The sequence below is a fragment of the Pseudochaenichthys georgianus genome, chromosome 4 (assembly GCF_902827115.2).
Source record: "Pseudochaenichthys georgianus chromosome 4, fPseGeo1.2, whole genome shotgun sequence".
Lineage (NCBI taxonomy): Eukaryota > Metazoa > Chordata > Actinopteri > Perciformes > Channichthyidae > Pseudochaenichthys > Pseudochaenichthys georgianus.
In genome coordinates this window covers 2,259,086-2,282,799 of record NC_047506.1, presented here as the reverse complement: position 1 = coordinate 2,282,799, position 23,714 = coordinate 2,259,086, and the positions used below count along the sequence as shown (strand labels likewise).

The following is a 23,714-nucleotide window of genomic DNA, read 5'->3' as shown; positions in this document are numbered from 1 at the left end:
TCCAACCCTCTGTCTTTGTTTTTTAAGAAAACAGTGTCTCCTCTTAGAGGAAATTAGACTCTCCCACATTGATCATCTGTCTGGAGAACAACAGTGTATACATGTGCACACAATAAAAAAGATATGTACCAATCAAAGTTTGCAGACTTCTGTGCTTATGTGTTGTTTGGTATCTGTGTTTAACGCATGTGAAGTCAGCGGACACGTGTTAGCCCTGACCCGGGCAGGTTAGGACAAGGGAACGATCTAACTTCCTGATGCGGACCTGCTGACAACATTCGGAAGTAATTTAGTCTACTTAGTGCACAAATTGCTCGATAGATCCTCTCCTCTGTCCTCCATCCAGCTTTAAATCCGCCGCTGTCTTTCATCCAGACGTCTCCAGTTTCACTCAGAATGAATAAAGCCATTTTCCTCTGATAATGAGAACTGGTCGCCCTTCTCTTAGACTTAATGGAGTCTTCCGATTCTTCCAAGTGTATTATACTTTTATTTCACAAATCCAAGCAGTATTTTTTTCCAGGAATGGCTGCCAGATGTAACCAAGCCCCATGTTTGCTTAAAGCGCTCGTAACCTTTCACCCACATCAGTCCGCACAGATTACCCAGACAGACACATCAGACGCTGTTACCCGGATCTGACCCCTCATGTATTTTTTGGAGGGAATCCAACCAAATAATAATCTAATATCGCGTGTTAACACATCAAAGGCTGTGACACTTTGGTCAGACGAAAGTTGGATTAAAGGACGATAGAATACTGTTAGTGAGAAGGTATTTAATCCTGTCTGGAACGTTAAGGCTTCTGGGAAAACTTTTCCTGAATCCAGCTGTGGGATCGGAGAGATGGGACGGGAGCAGTGACCTGAGGACTTCCACGGAAATAAATGGCCCGAGAGACATATTTCACATTCATTAATAACTGCTGAGGTACTTATGAAACTCCCAAGAGACGTCTCGGTAGATAAGAAGCTTGAAATGAAGTTATTATCATTCGTACATACTTTCCTATGACAGGGGGCCAACAGGACAAATGAATTAGGAGAAATATATATATACACCTGCCTCTGGGTGTGTCTGCCTCTGGGTGTGTGTGTGTGTGTGTGTGTGTGTGTGTGTGTGTGTGTGTGTGTGTGTGTGTGTGTGTGTGTGTGTGTGTGTGTGTGTGTGTGTGTGTGTTTAAACCGGATGTCCTCTAGACTTTATACAGCTGGACGATTTACTCTGAGCCTAAACGTCATGCTGTTACTCACCTGAAAGCGCCGCTTTCTAATTTGTGTGTGTGTGCAGGGCCGGCCCTGATCAATTTGCTGCCCTAGGCAAGATTTTAGCTGCCCCCCCCCCCCCCCCCCCCAATGCAGACACTCACTATGACTCGCGCATGCACGGTTGTGGCATGACCACCAACACAGAAAGATATGGACACAAGATGTGTGCAACTGTATTTAGTATCCTGTCCATTTGAAGATGATTTAAGTGGAGGGGGGGGGACCTCACCTCCTCTAGGGGGGTCCGGGGACACGCACCCCCGGGAAGACTTTTTTTTTTAAATATTGAAGTTAAAGCATCAATCTGGTGCACTTTGAGAGCAACATTAGGAGATCTATAGATACATCTCTCAACACCCAGATGAAACAGAACTGTAAGCAGATCTTTCTTTTTATATATTTTACAAATCACTCCCCTTTCAAACTGTATTCTTGTTTATTAATAACAACTTTTTTGTACTGTCAGTATTTTATACCTGTTTTTCATCTATTCTCTTCTTTTTTATAACTATAATGATCATATAAAGGTGTGCCTTTACCTCACTGAGCTGAGGTTATCAGAGCCTCTCAGTCTTTCAGGAGAGAGCTCTCTAAAGCCCCCCCCCCGCGGCCGCTTACACAGTAAATTCCAATGTTATTAAAAGCACACAGAAGCTGTATACGTTTTTTGGGAGTTTGATTTATTTTAAATTAACACAAATATAAAATTAAAACCTATAATTGCACACTAAAACCATGATTTCTAACTTATTTAAAAAAAATTCCCCCCAATTTTCGGCGCCCCCTATGGGTTGATACCCTTAGCATTCGCCTATACTGCCTATGCCGAGGGCCGGCCCTGTGTCTGTGTGTGTGTGTGTGTGTGTGTGTGTGTGTGTGTGTGTGTGTGTGTGTGTGTGTGTGTGTGTGTGTGGACTGAGCGCATGTCTGGCGGCTCTTGTGGAATGTCTGATCGCATCGCATTGTTTGTGTCCTTGGATATAAATAAATGAAATGTGTGGGCTTGTTTGTTTGTGTGTGTGTGTGTGTGTGTGTGTGTGTGTGTGTGTGTGTGTGTGTGTGTGTGTGTGTGTGTGTGTGTGTGTGTGTGTGTGATGTTTGTACTCATTACATCTAACCACAGCGGCCTCTGTTAGTCTTATCTGTTCCATTATCAACAAGCTTGAAACCACTCTTTTCTTTTATCCCTTATCGTTCCTCGAGGATTCTGCTCCTTTCATTTCACAAACACCAAAAGCAGTCACTCAAACGTGACTAAATGTTTCACACACACACACACACACACACACACACACACACACACACACACACACACACACACACACACACACACACACACACACACACACACACACACACACACACACACACACACACACACACACACACACACACACACACACACACACACACACACACACACACACACACACACACACACACACACACACACACACACACACACACACACACACACACAGGGATTAACAACTGTGGGAGAATGGAAATTAGAGAGATAAGCCCTCAGCTATCTTCCCAGATCCAAGAGTCTGCAGCCTGCTGCTCAGTGTGTGTGACGGTAACTCTGCTGTACAGAGTGGAGTAGACTACATGGAAATATCGACACAAAAAAACATATACAAAATAATTATTATGTGGCAGAATAAAATCTGAAAAAAGCAGGAACATTTCAGAAGCATTTTTCCGAAGTCTTTTGCATCATTTGTCTCAATAGTTCCCCCTTATTTTTCTGTCAACACACCTAGACTTGAATTGTTAACATCCCCCTTAGGAATAATCCATATTTCACACATTGTATTGTAAACTCTCACTGTTTTGGGAAACTTGCCATCACAATGCAGTGGAACAATGACGCAGACTCAGACTCACATTCAGGCTCCAGACTCCATCAACAACTACCACTCATGGGACATGTTCCCTGTTCAATGGGGGGGGGGGGGGGGGTCTTTGTACTGAACTGCAGTGAGAGTAATTTGGCTTATCAAAAGACCGCCTTCATCACCATCCTGCTCCAGTTTTGATTTGAATAAACCAGAGCCTGGTGAATACATTCTTCTACTTATTGTTTAGTAGACGTGTCATCATAATTTAGCGGCTCAATGAAAAGCAGACACTTCTAGCAGCTAGTGAAATGTGTCGTTCTCAATTACACTTAAAGCGTAACACGATGATTTAATCTGGAACACAAAAGCACATTGCTCGGATGCATTTCCAGACATGGATTAAAACTCCAAGCTAGTTTTTAAACTGGTATTTGATCCTTTGGGTTTCATTGTGTGTCTTCCAGCAGAAATTCCTGCATATGGGAAACACACATATGGGGTCTGCATTAAGAGTCAAGCTGCATTAGTATATAATTCATAGACCCGCTGCTAATCTAATTGAGCACGGCTCCAAACTGGCTGACTGAAACTCAGTTGTCATCGGGGGTTTTTTCCACAGAGTGACCTGATCCTGCCCTGGAGTCCCACCCTTCATCCTGTCCAGCCATGTTCTGTCCGCTCTTATCCAGAGTCAACAGAGCAGAAATAGCCCCGCTTCCTACACCTCCAGCTCCTCCAAACGGCCCGTCTGACATCACCGCCTGCTGGAGGGAGAGTTTCTCCTCTGTGATTTCCACTTGATTGTCTCTGGCTGGGATTGGGATTGACCAGAAAAGCCAGTTTACGTCCACTGAGACGGACTGGACTCAGCAGGAAGAGTCAAAGCTCTGCAGACACATGAAGTGGGACCGAGTCATTGTTTCACAGGTCCACAGTCCAGACTTCATGAGTCCTAATGGTTTATTTTCCATATGTTATCGTCAGGTATTCTTTAGTTTATGTACAAACAACTACACTTATTTTGGTTTTACAAGAGCTCAGTAACGTATTTTACACATTTTGGCTTCCCCTCATTGTAGTTTTAGTATTTCTATTGTATGTTTTGACCTGAAGTTAGTTTAATAATTGAACTCCGGGGAAGGTATCAAGTATTTTCCCAAAGGTTTAAATCGTGATGAAATCGGGTTTAAGTCCAGGTTGAATCTAAAGTCATCATATTTGTGACTCCAAACCTGTGGCGTACACACGAGTAACCCCTTTACTGTATCTTTGAGTACATAATAATAATAATAATAATAATAATAATAATAATAATAATATTGGGAGGGATGAAAGCCCTCTTTAATGGTCACACATGCAGAGCACACAGCGAAATGTGTTCTCAGCTTTTAACCCATAGTAATAATAATAATAATAATATATTAATTTTCTATAGCGCTTTTCTGAACCCAAAAGACGCTTTACATTTGGGATGGAGGGTAGACAAACAAAACAAAGACAAAGACAAAGCCAAAAAGAAACAAAACACAACAGAAAAGAAGTGCCAGGAGTCTAGTACTAGGAGCAGTGGGCAGCTATTGTACAGCGCCCGGGGAGCAACGGGAGTGGGGGGGGGGGGGGAGGGAGGGGGCTGTCCGGTGCCTTGATAAAGGGCACCACAGCAGGGCAGGAGGTGAACTGGGACCTCTACAAGTAGCAGTCCACACTCCATTTTTAGGTCTGTTCGGGGACTTGAACCTACGGCTCACAGTGCAATCCCCGACTGACTGAGCCACTGCCGGACACATGCAGGTGTACTGATGTGAACACACACAAGACTTTGATTCACACACTTATTGTTGCATATAATACTTAGATAAGATTAAGAGAATGAAGCCCTACTAGCATCTCTGGGGAACTGAACCCACATAAAGGTATGCATATAGGAAGCATGCCTTAATATACAGAAGCAAGACGTTGGCATATAGAAACTGCAGAACAATGGCACTCATGGTAGAGATGGTTGGATTGTCTTCATTTAGGAGGGATGACTAACTCTATCTCTTGCTAACCAAACTCAATTGCTAACCTCAGGCACACGCTGCACATCCCAGACACGCGGACACGGAGGAGTTTCCCATGAATCCATCACACACTGGTGCACTTTCACTGGCTTCACAATCACAGTTCATCTGCAGTCTTTCACTGAATCATCGCAAATCCACTGACTCAGTTGCACAAACTCTCAAACCGCAACAGAGTCATAACCACCCCGAAGCTCACAGCAGGGACTCCCATTTAACTCCAAGCCAAAGCTAATATTAAAGAGATACACTGGTGGTCATTAACCACAATTATTGAGTATCCCACTCTCTCTCAATGTAATAATGAATGTTCTTGTCAAACTGTTTTCAGGCAAACTGAATGACGATCTTTTAAACGTCCTTAGCGACCTATTTGCTAAAGCTGCGTTGACAAATAGCTGATTAAATTCAAATTACTGAGGTCCAACTTTCTCATCCCACGCACACAGTGGCTGGGATCTTTTTAAAGTCTGCTGTCACTAATATGATGTCTTGTGACTTATGGAGTCGATTTGATAAATTTAGCTCAGACCCTTCTCCCGCTGAGGGATATTTGGCAGCAGAGAGCTCACACACAAACAAAGATGTATAAGTGTTTCCCCTGTGAATACCTGCAGTCTGTCCGTTCCCTCAGCATGAAGAGTGTCCTTCTTTGTGTACACAGCTGGGGAGACCATTTTCACCCGGTCCCTCCCTTCTTCCTCCCTCTCCTCTCTTTCTGTCTCTGCCTGCCTAGCTTTCTCCAGTCTTCGTCAGGAAATGTCCACACTCGCTCTACAAAGAAAGTCTATTCTGTCAGTCCTGTGGGGATGTCAGGGGAAGGTGGAGGTGGTAGTGTGTGTGTGGGGGGGGGGGGGTATTTATTGCCAGATGTCTTTAAGGCTCCCTCTGACCAACTTGACTCCCAACATGTTGTATTTTCCAAGAAAACAAGAACCCAGAGCTCCATGGAGTCACACTTTAAGGGATGGGGAATAAGAGGAATGCTAGAACATGACAGATAGGTGAAGAAGAAGAAAATTGATGTTTTATACAAACATTTTTAAGTATATATGTAGGATAGCAGGAAAAAAACTTGTATGAGGTAAGGCATGTAAAATCCTAGGCCTAAAGCGTGCCTCTTCTTCAGTGTAACAGCAGGAGGAAGAGGGGGATAGGGCTACGTTATTAATCAATATGTAATCAAAATCACAAGAGTAATATCCAAATACCAGTAGCCTAAGTCAAGTGGTTTGATCTTTGGCAAACACGTTTATGATACTTATACGTTTTGTTTAGTGGGATAATCTCCACATATTAACACCACCTTTAGTATAGTTGAAAACTAAATGTCATTGGCAGAAGTAAAAAGCTAACGTTATGTTATAGACAAACAGCCAGTTCACATGACTTCAAAACAGCTAAGCTAAAGGCGGCTAATGTTGAGCCTGATGACGTTTAGTAGGCTAGTCTCATTTAGACACTTGTTAGCAACCACTAAGCTAAAGGCAGCTAATGTTGAGCCTGATGACGTTTAGTAGTCTCATTTAGACACTTGTTAGTAACCACTAAGCTAAAGGCGGCTAATGTTGAGCCTAATGAAGTTAAGTACTTTAATTTACACACTTGTTAGCAACCACTAAGCTAAAGGTGGCTAATGTTGAGCCTAAAGTTAAGTAGTTTAATTTAGACACTTGTTAGCAACCACTAAGCTAAAGGTGGCTAATGTTGAGCCTAAAGTTAAGTAGTTTAATTTAGACACTTGTTAGCAACCACTAAGCTAAAGGTGGCTAATGTTGAGCATGATGACGTTGAGTAGTTTAATTTAGACACTTGTTAGCAACCACTAAGCTAAAGGTGGCTAATGTTGAGCCTAAAGTTAAGTAGTTTAATTTACACACTTGTTAGCAACCACTAAGCTAAAGGTGGCTAATGTTGAGCCTGATGACGTTTAGTGGTCTCATTTAGACACTTGTTCGCAACCACTAAGCTAAAGGTGGCTAATGTTGAGCCTGATGACGTTTAGTGGTCTCATTTAGACACTTGTTAGCAACCACTAAGCTAAAGGTGGCTAATGTTAAGCCTGATGACGTTTAGTAGTCTCATTTAGACACTTGTTAGCAACCACTAAGCTAAATGTGGCTAATGTTGAGCCTGATGATGTTTAGTGGTCTCATTTAGACACTTGTTAGCAACGACTAAGCTAAAGGCGGCTAATGTTGAGCCTGATGACGTTTAGTAGTCTCATTTAGACACTTGTTAGCAACCACTAAGCTAAAGGTGGCTAATGTTGAGCATGATGATGTTTAGTGGTCTCATTTAGACACTTGTTAGCAACCACTAAGCTAAAGGCAGCTAATGTTGAGCCTGATGACGTTAGTAGTTTCATTTAAACACTTGTTAGCAACCACTAAGCTAAAGGTGGCTAATGTTGAGCATGATGACGTTAAGTAGTTTCATTTAGACACTTGTTAGCAACCACTAAGCTAAAGGTGGCTAATGTTGAGCATGATGACGTTTAGTAGTCTCATTTAGACACTTGTTAGCAACCACTAAGCTAAAGGTGGCTAATGTTGAGCATGATGACGTTTAGTAGTCTCATTTAGACACTTGTTAGCAACCACTAAGCTAAAGGCGGCTAATGTTGAGCATGATGACGTTTAGTGGTCTCATTTAGACACTTGTTAGCAACCACTAAGCTAAAGGTGGCTAATGTTGAGCCTGATGACGTTTAGTGGTCTCATTTAGACACTTGTTAGCAACCACTAAGCTAAAGGTGGCTAATGTTAAGCCTGATGACATTTAGTAGTCTCATTTAGACACTTGTTAGCAACCACTAAGCTAAAGGTGGCTAATGTTGAGCCTGATGATGTTTAGTGGTCTCATTTAGACACTTGTTAGCAACGACTAAGCTAAAGGCGGCTAATGTTGAGCCTGATGACGTTTAGTAGTCTCATTTAGACACTTGTTAGCAACCACTAAGCTAAAGGTGGCTAATGTTGAGCCTGATGACGTTTAGTAGTCTCATTTAGACAATTGTTAGCAACCACTAAGCTAAAGGTGGCTAATGTTGAGCATGATGATGTTTAGTGGTCTCATTTAGACACTTGTTAGCAACCACTAAGCTAAAGGCAGCTAATGTTGAGCCTGATGACGTTAGTAGTTTCATTTAAACACTTGTTAGCAACCACTAAGCTAAAGGTGGCTAATGTTGAGCATGATGACGTTAAGTAGTTTCATTTAGACACTTGTTAGCAACCACTAAGCTAAAGGTGGCTAATGTTGAGCATGATGACGTTTAGTAGTCTCATTTAGACACTTGTTAGCAACCACTAAGCTAAAGGTGGCTAATGTTGAGCATGATGACGTTTAGTAGTCTCATTTAGACACTTGTTAGCAACCACTAAGCTAAAGGCGGCTAATGTTGAGCATGATGACGTTTAGTGGTCTCATTTAGACACTTGTTAGCAACCACTAAGCTAAAGGTGGCTAATGTTGAGCCTAATGAAGTTAAGTACTTTAATTTAGACACTTGTTAGCAACCACTAAGCTAAAGGTGGCTAATGTTGAGCCTGATGACGTTAAGTAGTTTCATTTAGACACTTGTTAGCAACCACTAAGCTAAAGGTGGCTAATGTTGAGCATGATGATGTTTAGTGGTCTCATTTAGACACTTGTTAGCAACCACTAAGCTAAAGGTGGCTAATGTTGAGCCTAATGAAGTTAAGTACTTTAATTTAGACACTTGTTAGCAACCACTAAGCTAAAGGTGGCTAATGTTGAGCCTGATGACGTTAAGTAGTTTCATTTAGACACTTGTTAGCAACCACTAAGCTAAAGGTGGCTAATGTTGAGCATGATGACGTTTAGTAGTCTCATTTAGACACTTGTTAGCAACCACTAAGCTAAAGGTGGCTAATGTTGAGCATGATGACGTTTAGTAGTCTCATTTAGACACTTGTTAGCAACCACTAAGCTAAAGGCGGCTAATGTTGAGCATGATGACGTTTAGTGGTCTCATTTAGACACTTGTTAGCAACCACTAAGCTAAAGGTGGCTAATGTTGAGCCTAATGAAGTTAAGTACTTTAATTTAGACACTTGTTAGCAACCACTAAGCTAAAGGTGGCTAATGTTGAGCCTGATGACATTAAGTAGTTTCATTTAGACACTTGTTAGCAACCACTAAGCTAAAGGTGGCTAATGTTGAGCATGATGATGTTTAGTGGTCTCATTTAGACACTTGTTAGCAACCACTAAGCTAAAGGTGGCTAATGTTGAGCCTAATGAAGTTAAGTACTTTCATTTAGACACTTGTTAGCAACCACTAAGCTAAAGGCAGCTAATGTTGAGCCTGATGACGTTAAGTAGTCTCATTTAGACACTTGTTAGCAACCGCTTAGCTAAAGACGGCTAATGTACGGAGTGATGACCTTTAGTAGTCTCATTCACTTTGAGGTGAACTGAGGTGAACAGATTCAGGTATTTTTCCCATCTGCACTGGGACTACACCACCTACTTCCAACACCCCACCATCACTTCCCACCACACACATACCTCTGACTTCTGTTCAAAGCTCAGGAGACGGACACCCACCGCCTATCTGAGCTCTCTGATGAAGTCATCCCGTTGGAGGAGCCTGAACTCTCAGCAGCACTGACTCTGAACGTCTGACTGATAGCTCATGACTGCTCAGCCACATCAAAGCCTTCCTGGTCTGATATCGTCCTAACATTAGTGGGTAGGGAGTCTTGATGACGGAGGGTCGGTTCACTCCCATGCTTGATAAACGATGACTAAGTCAATGAATTCATGGTGGTAGGGCTGCACGATGTTGACATTGCTACATTTTGATATTGCAATATGAAAAATTACTAATTTCCACCAGTTGACGACAAAGTAGCCTCTACTGCCACAGTTGATTTTTTTTTTTTCTGTGTTGTTCCTTGCTCATATTCAATAAATATGGTGCTTGAAAACTAGTAGGGCCTGCTTTAGTTTGTAAAACAAATAAATAAATAAGAATATTTATTAAGAATGATTGTGATTGGTGGTTGGCTCTGCATGCCTATCCTGATTGTCACTTATACTAGCAACAAAGATGTCAATGAAGACATAAGTCACAATCAATTATGTAATGTCATACAGATACAATCATGGAAATTGAGGCTTTTCAAGTTATCCTTTTCTATCAAACAGCTAAAGAAATGTAGGATATTTGAGTTCATTTGTTAATTTTGAGTGCATATCTTGTGGCATCACATGACGATATCCAGCAGCCTTACACCAGGAGCTTTCTTTTTAACAAACGTTACGGTTTTCACTAACCAGTTTTTTACTTTCAAACCAGTATTGGCCTTTTTTTGTCATTGATCATAATTATATTTCCACCAACAAGTTCATAGCTGAGCAACATGACAGGGAATGAACAGCAGCTACATAAGCATAACCCACATGCTCACTTCAGCCATATAAAATAAATATTTAGAGGTGAATTCAATAAGCTCACAGGTAATGCCAGTTATTATCCCTAACTGCAGAGTTATGAGGTCCATTTACTGTTGCAGTACGGAACAGTAGGTCAAAGATACCAGTAAATTAGTCTGCAAGATCAAAACAATGGACAGTTTAATGGAGAAAAGGTTTTCTCTCCCCAAAAGCTGTAGTGGATGTGTAAGTTAGGTCTAGTACCAGCAGGCCTGTATTGTTGCTATAGAAACCGAGCCGAGAGGAAGACAGTGGAATATCACAAAGCGCTGTTTTAACACAGAAAGAGGATGATTTCTCACCTCTCTCGCACTGCGGGCCAGTGAAACCGTAGACACAGGCGCATCTGTTGGGCCCGATGCAGCGGCCGCTGTTCTGACAGCCGTTCTCACACACAGCTACAGGAGACAGAGACAAAAAGAGTTATCCACATAGAAAAAACACATTTAGCACAACCCTAATGTTTCATAAAGCTTCAAATGAGACTTGTATCGTATTGTATATCAGTATAACCAACATGTGTGAGGATTCTCATTGATGACTTTAATTCTTTAACTAATGAAACCGTCACTTCATGCTCTATTTAAATGTTCTTACCCAGAAATCAAGCCTTAAAGAACTACACAGGACGTATCAGTGACCTCCACAAAGGGGCTCATGTTTCCAGGTTGGATAGTTTGTCAGTCAGCCAAATTACGGAAAAAACTGCATGACTGATTTCGCCTAAAGCTTAGTGAGAGGGTGAAGGATGTTCCAAGAAAGAACCGACTATAATTTTTATCAGATACTCTAAATCAGGGGTGTCAAACTCAAGGCCCGGGGGCCACATTCGGCCCGCGACTTCATTTTATGTGGCCCCACAAGAGCTTGCAAAGAATATAATATGTTTATTATACATTGTTAACATTGGGAGTTGGGCATTTGGCAAAAGTGAATGTGTGTTCTCTTAGACAACCTTTTAGTTTAACTATGTCATTGGCAAAGACACCTCAAATGTCTTAGTTTATGGTGTCTCTGATTGGTCATGCTGTAAGTAAAGGTTTGACCAATAGTCTTTCTATATTGTCCTATTGCTATACAAGCTGCATCCTTGTAAATATACAGACAGAAATACTGTATGTATAGTATGTAGAGCAAGTCTCTCAAAGTGGTGACAAAGACTCTCAATTTTGTATCTGAAGACATTTGGTCTTTGCTCTGACACAGTTCAAATACCCCCCCATGCACCAAGGTGTGCTAACGGTGCAGATTTGACTCACGCTGTCCACAGTGGTTTCCTGTGTATCCCTTTGAGCAGGAGCAGGAGTCCTCTGCACAGCTGCCTCCATTCATACACCTGACGTTACAGGACTGAACTGTTGGGGGGGGGGAGGAAAGACAGACAGACAGGTGTGAACAGATGCACTTCAACAATGATATGTCAAATAACAAGAGCTGCAATATAATCAGAAAATACACAAGAATGGGAACTTTAAACATCTGCTGAGAGCAAGCGACTACATTAATAAAAGCTTTTCATTCCAAAGCTATTTACTGGTTTTCTCAAAACAAACATGACTTTTAGGAATGGGACAACTCTGATGGTTGGATTGCTTCATCTTCATTTCTACCCAATCAGAAGACAGCATTTAGACGTGTTTCCAAACACCAGTGAGTTAAATTATCACGGTCACTTAAACACATTAAGAGGATTTTTTCCACTCCAGTTGGGTTTGCACAACGCTGGTATTTCTTCAGCAGCTTTAGATGAACAGACAAGGCTCTAAAGGCCCCCAGGCCACAAGAACCAAAGCTTATCAAGCAGACCGGGGGGAGGGAATAAGTCGAGCCAGCTGTACGCTACAGTCAGGCAGGAATTTGCTGAGAGGAGAGGGAAACTGGGTGAGGGGGGAAGTACGGTACAATGGCCAAGAGAAAATCCAAACAGGATGAAAAGTGTAGTGAATTCTATGAGAAAGAAAGTTGTTTGAATTTGTTTATGTTCCTCCGTTGCGACTTTAACGCCAGATTGTAATGTTTGAGGATTATGGTGGAGCTCATTTAGTTTTTAGCCTTTATATTTGATTTGATAATACAGTGCTTTTACGCAGCGCTGCAATGTTTAGAGTTGGTTATTTAACAGTTATACTTGTGTTATGTGAGCATCAGTACGGGTTGAATTATTGCTTATAATAATTCATTTTAAAGAAGGTTTCTTGATGGTTAGAGGGGTTTATATTTAGAATAACATGTAGACTTAAAGGTAGGGTAGGTAAGAATGGAGAAACCAGCTGGAGTTCGCTGGAATTTGAAAGTATGTAACTGAAAAAAATCAGACTTACTCACAGAGCTACTCCTCCAACACACACGAACGCGCACATGACCAATGAGGGCACGAGATAAGTTTGTGCCCCGAGGGAAGGCTGACAGGCAGGTAGGCCATCCAGTTACTTTAGCCGGGCCGGCTCAGATGATTGGTCGTGCTTTTTACAGCGCCACGCCTTCCACAGATTAAATATTTGTATGTATTTTTTGTCAAAGCATTTAATATATTCATTGCTATCGGGATGTTAAGAGCATTCCATGGAATACAACAAAAAGTGTTTCTGAAGTGAATTACCTACCCCACCTTTAAGATAATGCATTTAATGATATTTTTATTTTAGAAAACTTAAAAAAGTAAAGAATTACTGAAGAATATTTTCATAAAGAAGATTGAGTTGTGCTTTATGTGAGGATTATAGCAAGAGTCAAATGTAAGCATTTAATAATTAATTTGAAAGAAGATTCATTTAAAAATAGGTAGAAATTTAGGAAAAAACATTTAATTTATATGAAGTTGGAAATGTAATTGAGGAGCCTGATCTTGTAAATTCTGAAATAATTAAAATGTCTAAAAGGAAAGGGATTGAATTGTGCAATGCATCCTCTAATGCTGCGTTCACACAGGACGCGATGCGAATATTCGCTTCGCTCTAAAAACGCTCGAGTTTCACCGCGGCTGTCAGCTGTGTTTACTGGCATCATTCAAACAAGACGCACTGACCACAACAAAATGAACATATTTGACCGTGATTTAATTGTAATACACGTTTCAAAATGATGCCGAAGTAACAACATACTGATACCGGTTAGTAAAAACCATGAATTAATGCTTTGACAAGTCTGCAGACAGACGGCAGGCGAAAAACCTTTTAAAATGCGTGTTTTCTGAATGGAGATCGGCTAAGCTAACGTTGTATATGCTCCGACCGTCCACACTCACAACAACGGCCTACAGACATAAACAAACCAGCGACTGTATTCGCCATGACACAGACAGTCTGTGGTTTGTTCTTCTTTAACTTCTGTCTAGTTTCTGAACAGATAAGAGGAGCTATGAGCTCTGTGTGCTAACTCGAGCGTTTGTCACGGCCCCCTTCGATCGTCTCAATCGCGCAGCGGAATTCGCATCAACCGCTTCATGCTTGCCGTCAGAGTGAACTTGCATCTGTCCGCGTCTCTGCATTGACTTTACATGTAAACGCACCGCCCCCAAACATCGCATCGCGTCCGGTGTGAACGCAGCATAACCCTAACCTAAAACCACAAAGAACTTGACAGAAAGGCTGTAGCTTTAAATAGCTGGTATATATGCTATTGTATATATTGTGGTCCTTTTCTTACAATTTGTCTTCTTTGACTGTGTTTATGTATGCACCAAATAAACAAAGGCAAATTCCTCGTATGTGTTAACCTACTTGGCCGACACGATGTGAGAAAGCCAATCTGAAAACCAAGAAACAGTGGTTTAAAACGAATTGTTCTTCCTGTCAGATTTTTGCTGAGCTCGCCATTTACCAAACCCACGAGCAGAGGAGAAATCTACTGTACGCTCTTAATGTTTCCCTGCGTCCTCGTTTCTCTTTCATCCTGGATCAAGAGGATATTCTACTGTCCTTTAGTCTCATAGGCTTTCCATTTTCCTTCCTTCCTCCATTATTCCCTCAGCGCCTTTCATGCTCTTCTGTCTATAACTTAATCGCAAGTTCAACATTAATTTCCTGTCTGTTTATGTGTCTTTCTCTCTCTTCAACATCGCTGGCATGCAGAGAGGAAATGACTGAGCTTCCTCGTAGCTGAGGTTGTCTAATGAGAATTTCTGACTTTGCACACTCTCCACTATAATCCCCCCACTCATTCTGACTGTACCCAAACACACTAAATATGACTTTAGCGAGTCCCGATGACTGGATATACGGTAATGTAGTGTTTCACAGACTTTAATTACATGAATCAAAGCATGAATCTCGCAGGTGAAAGCTGTGTATTTGCAGTAAATGTAAGGTATAATTCACTGAAATACATCTGAAGTCTAGAGGGAGTTCCAGAACACTTTCTCATGTGCAACCCTTGGCAGACTCCGTGTACATATTTGGCAGAAAGTACTTTTTGTCTGGATTGTGTCTCATGGCAACATGTGGTGATGAATTAAAGCAAACCGTGTGGGACTCTGGAGCAGGCTGGGTTTAGAGGTCAGTGTGCGTCCCTCTCTATTTCCCTGTTATCATTCACCCTCACAGCAGACGGGTCGGGTTTAACTTTAAGATTTCAACCGTACCTTGGAACAGGAGGCTAACGCTATAAAATGTGCAGGAACGAGTCCTAAAAGCTGGAAATGATTGACTATTTTACCAGCTATGGGTCCCTCGTCTTTAAGTCAACAGTTTGTTTTTACTGGTTTCTGATATGTTGCCTGATACACGAGGGAGGCGTGTGGCGCAGTGGGCTATGTGCTGATCTTCGAATCAGAGGGTGGGCAAGTTCGGGTCCCACTGCAGTCAGCATGTCGTTGTGTCCCTGAGACACTTCATTGCCCACAGTATTGAGTATGTAAGTCACTTTGGATAAAAGCGTCTAACAAGTAACATGTGATGTAATGTAATATATGATCTTAAAATACCTCACTGGTAAACGTCTGAAGCTTCTATGTGTCTTAAAAACTAAGGTTGCTAACAAGTCCAACATAGCGGTGGTCATGTGACTGTGCTGTACTTTTTATAACAAATATAAGCTGAAGACATCCATCCATCCAAATCCCTTGAGCTTGTATTGACCCTAGGGGTGGGCGATATGACGATATATATCGTCGTGACGATATTAGGTCTCCACGATATGCTTTTTCAGAGATATCGTATCTATCGTGATAAAAAAAAAAAAACTATAAAAAAAATAACTTTTATTGCACTTAAAGTCTAAAGTTTACATTTGAATTGTTTGGCACTGACTTTTCCTCATTGATGTTTTATGTTTTACTTAGTTATGTTTTACCCTCCTTTTCATGTTTATTGATGTTCACTGCTAGTGCTACCTCAGAAAGTTCATGTTTATACTGAGAAACTGTGCCTGAAGCCATATCAAAATGTTGAATTGTTCATTCAGGGATTCATTTCAGAAATAAAACCAGCTTGAAATGCTATTCTGGTCTGTTACTCCTTTTTGTTTTAGTTGCTGTCACCTCGTAGGTGCTTGTACTGTTGAGTAACTAGAAAAATAACCATAATAACCGACACGAAAAAATATCGTGATATATATCGTCTATCGTAATACTGCTTGAAAAATATCGTGATAATATATTTTTCAATATCGCCCACCCCTAATTGACCCCATATCTTATTTAATGTATTTAACTAAAAACATTACTTTAATAAAATGAATTACCCTGATACCATTTTGTAACAAAGTATTTGCTTTTCATTTGTTAAATAGAACAGACACGTGATTAGCGGATACGCGATTAAATCCGCCCCATGCGGTTATTTTGGGGGTTTTGAGAGTCGTTTTTGTTTGATGACGTGTGCTCAAGAACATAGGGAATTTGCAGAATTTGCAGTAAGGGTCTTAAAATCACAGAGAATGATAATAATAATATATGTTTTTATATATATGATGTAACTAAGATGAAGAGATGGAAAGATATTGAAGCTACCAGGTGTCATCTGTTTTCTTTTCTGCAACGGAAACTAGGTGGTGAAGGGGGAGGAGGCGAGTGAAGCACATTTGGAGACAGAAGGAGATGATCTCACTGGAGAACCTCGCCTCTGCCCCCTCTCCTCACGGCACCTCTTCCCCCCACAGGTGGAGAGAGATGGTGTGCTTCAATGACCCGTGCATGGAAAGCTGCACGTGTAGGGTAGGGGGATGTGCGAGTGTGTGTGTGTCCCAGACGTCAGGCTACAGGAGTTGGGTGTAGCTCTGCAGCACCACAATGCACCTCTGTGCTCGGGTAGTAGTGTCGTCGGTGAGCTGCTAACATCTGGGTGTTTTTTACGAGAGGCTGCGAAACACAGGAAGTCCAGGCTTGTGTGTCGAGTGTGTGTGTGTGTGTGTGTGTGTGTGTGTGTGTGTGTGTGTGTGTGTGTGTGTGTGTGTGTGTGTGTGTGTGATGGAAAACTGAAGAGCTTTATAGCTGTGTTTCGTCCTGGTTTACACACTCCTCAGGGACCACTGACATGTCAGACTCAGTCTCTGCATGGATGAGCAACGCAGTGAAATAGAAAGCTGTCAAAGCTTGGCTTGCATCCAAATGTATCGCAAATGTGTAGAAAATACGCAAAAGAAAATCAATGTAAGTTCCAATCAACTTCCACGGCTATGCGAATGTTAGTTCAAGATGAGCAGGAGGTGGAAAAGTGTTGTCACAGGTTGACATCATTAAAACACTGCCAGCCTGACGCAAGGGGGAAACAATGTGGAAATAACATAATTGAAATATTTGTGTCTCCATCGTTGTGGAATAACTCTTCGGCGTTCAGCAGGAAAACCCCCAAAGGCAAATTGGGTAAACTGTCCAAACAAGTCCTAAGCTGAATACTAATAGTCAAATCCTAAACAGAACCGTAATCTTTCAATTAACGCCGGCTCAAACACACGGCGGAGTGGAAACACTCGTAAAAACTAAGATTTATTTCCATTCTATGAAACTCACAATCCACTCACTTAGTCCCTGACACACGTCGTTCATTTTCTGAGTAAATCATACGCATGTATTTCCTCACGGTCCTCATGCCTAACAGGGCGGGGCGTTTCCTGGCGGTGGAGATGGCACTACATTGAAGTGGCTTCTAATTAAAAAGTCCTTGTTCTGCATTCCCAGGACTCATCGTTCTGCTCGTCAATAACCAAAGGGTTATTGTCTGCAGCTGTTTCTCAGCATCAGGGCAAGACTGTCCGCGGTAATGATTTCCTAATTATGGCTATGGAGGACGAGGTTATAAAGATGACACTATAGCACAGCTGCTCTGCCTTAAAGTGTCAGGGTGTTTATGACCAGGATGAGTCTCAGTGTGAACCCTGGTTGTCTGGAAACTGATATATAACCCGGGTTGGGAGGGTCACTTAAAAAATGTAATCTGTTACAATTACTAGTTATCTTTAAAAAAAAATAAAAAATCAGTAACTTAATGTGTTACCCGATTACTTTCTGTTTCTGATTACTTCAATATCAAATGCAATGCCATTAAATACAAGAATAAAGAAATATCATTAAGATGTTTTTTACTTAAGATATTTAGGAACAAAGATGTGTCCACTATTCAGAGATGTTATCAGTCAGCATATTCAGGCGGTAGCCTCTACACCACATGTGTCAAACTCGAGGCCCGGGGGCCAAATCAGGCCCGTGGTGGATTTAATTTCGGCCCGCAGGATAATTTCTAATTCCTATTAGATCTGGCCCGCCGGTATATTGCACGCACACCTTCCCTCCATCCTGAGGGTCTCCTCCGCTCAGAGCCTGAGCCCAAACATTGTTGCACTTGCACCCAAGATGAGATGCCAAGTGTCTGAGCTAGCATCAGAGCAGCACACTGAGTTCAATGGATGCTTCCTTCTGCACTTTCTCTCTCGACAACAGGCCATGTTTGGTTTTCTCTTTGAGGGAAATAGTTTTGTTGAAGCTGTTGTTGGCCTGTGGGGAAATGTACTCATAAGAAATGACTCTGAAGCTGCAGATAGAGCCATAAGAAATGAATGCAACTGATTATTTCATGTTTAATGTTGTTTTATAGGCAATAATTTAAGCTTTGTTAGTTCCAGGTTTAATATGTGCAATACGTTCATTTCAATAAGTTCTGCAATAAACATTGAACCAGTCCGGCAGTCGACTAGTACCCATTTTTTTATCTTTGCCCAATGTGTATTTGAGTTTGACCCCCCTGATATACACCATCAATGAAACTCATGAGCACTTTATAAAAGAAAAAGCAGAAATAAAATTTGGGCTGACAGAAATGTTAGTTTAATACACACAGATAAACTCAGACACACTATTTTATGAACATATAGGTTCACCTACTGACTTAAAAACAGATCGGATTAACCAAAGAAAGTGAAACCATAAAGCAGACTCAGGCAGTAGCGTTTAGATTCACACTTAAAGTATTATCCTACAGAACAGCACAGCTCACAGAGAACATCTGATCCTTTTAAAACAAACACTATATGGTCTTTGTAGTCTTTCACTAACATTGTAATCCGGCTCGTAATCCCAAATGTTGGAGAAATGTACCAGAAATCAGATTTTCTTTAGGTAACTGTAAATGAATTACCTTTTATTTTTTAATATCCTACGGGTAATAACCTGGTTATCATCATATTTTCTATTTCTGTAACGGCCCGTCTACACTACAGGCATCAAAAAATCTTGAAGCTGGGCGTGTCTGACAGCTTGGCGATTTCTCGCGCCCAAGGCGACCAACAACCAATCACATGAATCGCCCGCCCCCGGCATACAAAGCAACAGCAATGTTAAAACGAAGTAAACTGGATATAAACTCCCCAAACAGGCAAAAACCTACCAGTTTCACCGACTGTCTCTGCCACCTCCCTCCATGCCTGGCTCCTCCGGTTTGTATCCCGGTAAATAGTCTGGTCGTTAAGAACCGGGTGATTTGCTACCGTAATTTCTCGTTTGGAATATGAGGAAATTAACTGCGGTCTGGCTCTCCCAGCTTACACGTGGTTTGATTGGCTAGCGCTTGTACGGGCGGGATTTGCATAAACGGGATTTGATTGGCTGATGCCAACATCGGGAGTATCAAAAGTTGAACATTGCGCAACTGTTGATGCTCACGATGCTTGCAAAGCCATGCCATGCTCTCCACAATGCAGTTCGGCGAAGACTCAAAATCTTCTACGTCACCCCATTCAAGTGAATGGGCGAAGCGTTGAAAGCATTTTTCGATGCCTGTAGTGTAGACGGGGCGTAAGCCTGTAAAGATGTCTTCCAGTCTGTCTCCAGCAACGTCTGTCTTTAATGGCAAAACAGCAAGGATTCCAGGAAGAGCCATAAAAAGAAATCACAGACAGCCATAAGAACAACGGCAGACACGTGGATGATATGTAGAGAATCGTAAAATGTGTTGCTGATTTATCCAAACCTCTGCATTCCACGGGGAAGATGAGCGACATACAGATGCTATCTATACCCCCAGCAGAGCAGGGTGCTAGCATCAGGCTGTGTAATCAAGGCGGAGGAAATTGGCGTTCCCAAATGGATCGCCATCGACCGGCGATTTGTTTCCAACTGCGCCGAATTATCCTGTTAAATGGTGGACTGCCTCCAAAAGCTGAATTTGGGAGTCAGCGCGTTTTGGAAAGACAAGATCTACGACGAGGAAGAGTGCTTCGTTGTACTTGGCCCGCAGCCTCCCAGACAAATAATGCTGTAAAAATAACATTCATAATTTTGCTCTGTGGGAATTCAAATCAAAACAAAGCTTTATTACCTTAAACAAATGAAACTATTGGACGCATTTATATGACAACGTTTTTAATCGGGGAGTGTTACCCTTAGGTCATTTGGTTTTTATAAGTAAGTAGAATTATAGCGTCTGTTGAGACTCGTCGTTTCAAAAGACTAACTTTTAACCCCCGCGGTTATTTGAGGTCATTCGCAGCATTGACCAATAGCCACGTGTTTATGTCGGGCCATAAAGCTGTTTGACCTCTGAACTTCATGAGGACTGCCAGGTGAAGATCTTCCGCAGCGATACACTCCTAACAGAGCACGAAAACACAACAATAAAGCTGCCACTGATTATTCAGATCGCAAAGTAGCCGTCTTCAAACTTGTAACAAATTTAAAAAAAGCCCCCATCCCACTCATAAATCCCTTCTGGGGAAAGCTGAGAATCACCAAGTGTGACGCGGACTTGGATCCAGCTCCAACTCTAATTTATCACTTCACTTTCTAGCGCCATTCCTGCCCCTAAGGAAGCATGACTTCATAGCCAAAGCACTGACTCTGCAGGAGATCAGGTCAGAGGCTGCTTTCCCTCCCCCTAACCCTCCCATCCTGCATGCCCTTCCTCTCAGGGTCGTCCTCCCTTATTGCTCGAACAGATTTCACCCCACTGCCAGCTGATATGTTCGTTTGCCGGGTGTCTTGTCTGTGTGTTAGTACAAGAGCGTCTGTACATCTGCACGTCTGTCAGTGTGTGTGAGAAGGAAATGTGTGTTGGCGGGCTTGAAGGAATGTGAGCATGTGTCGAGGGTCTGGCAGACTCAACCGACACATCGCACGCCACTTAATACACATATCCACACACACTCTGCATGTCCTCAAAGTAGGGCTTAACGACATTGTTTTCTGCATGTCCGACACGTTTTAACTTCATATTTAAACCCTGCACACACTGCTCTAATCTCTCTAAGACAACCCTGATTTCACACTCTTGGATGCGCAGTAAAACACCTCACTGCGCTCCAAACACACACACACACACACACATTCTGAGTGGTCTGTAACGAAGCCCAGCAGACAGAGGCTCGGCAGCCAGGATTTAATCCTGAGAAACCCTGTGACCCGCCGGCGTTAGAGCAGGCCAGACACTGTACACGCTGATATTACACTGGCTACAGTACCGCTGGATCTCGTGAGACAAGGGTGGAACCATCACATTTGGGAAAGAGCCGAGCGCTCGGATGAGTCTGGAAGGAAAGTGCTCAGTGTAACAGGCAGAACCGTTCCATTGTTAGTTGTGGCGAGGACTGCGAGTCAAGAATATTTTCAATTGGTCTGCAATTTGTTTTCTGGGTTTATGGATTAACCTGAACATGTCTCTCAAAGTCAACGGGAGATGTCTTTATATGTCTTCTCTTGTCAGCTTTAAACTCAAAGATATTCACTTTTATATGAGAATTAAACAAGAAATCTTAAAGGTCCCATGTCATGCTATTCTGGTTATCACCCGTCCCCTTGAGTTATGAAGGTCTTTCTGCATGTGAACGGTCTGCAGCCACAAACCCTCAAAGTGCACCCTGTAGCGAGTAGAACTCTAACACAGAGAAGACCTGTCTGCTGCCCCAGAACGCCTCGTTGGACATTTCTCTTTTTCCATTGTTTACTTCTTGGGTTCTGTGACGTAAGCCGCGGACTTCCTCACACACACACACACACACTCGGCGGGACGTTGCGAGGCTCGCTGCTGCGAGGAACGGGACACTGTGAGGTGTCGACGAGACAGCGACACACCGCGGGACTCAGCCTGAGCACACACACAAACTCCCAGCCAGGCTGCGGGTGTGTGTGTGTGTGTGTGTTTCGGGCTGGGTTTCGCTGTGTCTCGCAGACTGGGCTCATATGGAGGAGGGGAGGGGCTCCAACAAGCCGTTTAGGACAGAGAGTGAATACACAGACTACACAGAGGGAGAAACCAATGTGAGTTTGGAAAATTGCACAATGTAAATCTATTCTAGTCGACCTCAACAATGGAATTATGATCAGTAGAAATGGCCATGGGACCTTTAACATTTGAGAGGCCATTTTTGAATGAGAAATTACTTTACGATTATTGTAATAGAGAGCGTTTCTTTCTGTTTGCAAATTGATGAGTAATCAGCTATAGTTTGGACCTTTCATCTAATAGTCCAAGTGAACTTTCCCCCAGACCTAGGGATCGTTTGAGCAACTGGACCGCACGGACAGGGTCTAATCTAATTTATCAGGATTATTTTACTCCCCAAAGGTCCCTGACGGAGGCGTACTACTTTCCAGTTTAGGAACTTTGCAGTGGAACATTTCTGTTTGTCGGAGTACTCACAAGTCGGCTTCACTTGCCATTTCGTACACATCTGCATCAGAGAGCAACTGGCAGGGTGCCTTGACACGGGCAAATGAAAGTATAAAACATCCAGTTCTTTTCCATGCAACGCAAAATTATTCGTCTAATCTTGGTGGGAGGAAACATGGACAATTGGACGAGTAGTTCCTTGGACCAAACCCCGGCTTAATATCACCAAATGTCTTGTGTTGTCCAACTAACACTCAGAGATATTGCAAATATTAGGTTTACATAAGACACAGAGAAAAGGCACATTCAACTTTAGAAGCTGGAACAAGGGACTGTTTGCTTTCTTAGTTCAATAATGAAAAGCTGCAGATGGAGTAATGGAATACATATACAGCCTTTTTTAGGTTGGTGGATGTGATTGCTTCCTATTGGAGGAAGTTTCAGTTACTGTAGGTGTGATCGGTGAATAGTTACTGACCTCCTCCTCCTGCTCCACAGCTGGAAGAGAGCTGGCCGCTCGAGCAGGTACACATGTTGGGTCTGGAGCAGAAACCATCCCCACAGGAATTCCTGCAAATGGCTGGAGAGAGGAGACGAGCAGTTAATAGATTCATTTATTTGTGTGTCCTCAGCCCCTACACAAAAAGCCGTGTTTCCATTCAATGATCAAGCGACCTTTAACCAACTTCTGCAATATCGCCAAATTATAAAAGAAATGCAAATTAGGCCTGTTTCCATCAACAATCTTGGTGAAAGAAACCAAACAAGTTTAATTATCTTCAAACATTTAAATCAGGTCTAAAAACATTTCTTTTTAATATGGCTTTTCAAATTTAAATGTTCAAATGTTCGAACTGTTAAAAAAGGTCTTCTTTCTTTTAATTAATTATGTTGTGTGTTTTGTATTTCTTCTCAATGTATTGTGTTTTCTCTGTTTGATCCTGTAAAGCACTTTGAATTGCATTCATGTATGAATTGTGCTATACAAATAAATTGCCTTGCCTTCAAGAGAAAAATGGAGAGTCTGACAATTTAGTTTTTT

General features: G+C 42.1%; 1 protein-coding gene across 1 annotated transcript in view; it reads right to left on the bottom strand.

Annotated features, from left to right (window-relative positions):
- The window catches only part of fbn2b (fibrillin 2b), a 123,043-nt gene that overhangs the window by 76,764 nt on the left and 22,565 nt on the right, over nucleotides 1-23,714 (bottom strand). The window contains exons 4-6 of the mRNA XM_034080825.1: nucleotides 23,151-23,252; nucleotides 11,900-11,995; nucleotides 10,943-11,038 (exon numbers count right to left, since the gene is read on the bottom strand). Of these exons, the coding sequence (XP_033936716.1) occupies nucleotides 10,943-11,038; nucleotides 11,900-11,995; nucleotides 23,151-23,252 (294 nt within the window). The remainder of the gene's footprint in view (nucleotides 1-10,942; nucleotides 11,039-11,899; nucleotides 11,996-23,150; nucleotides 23,253-23,714) is intronic.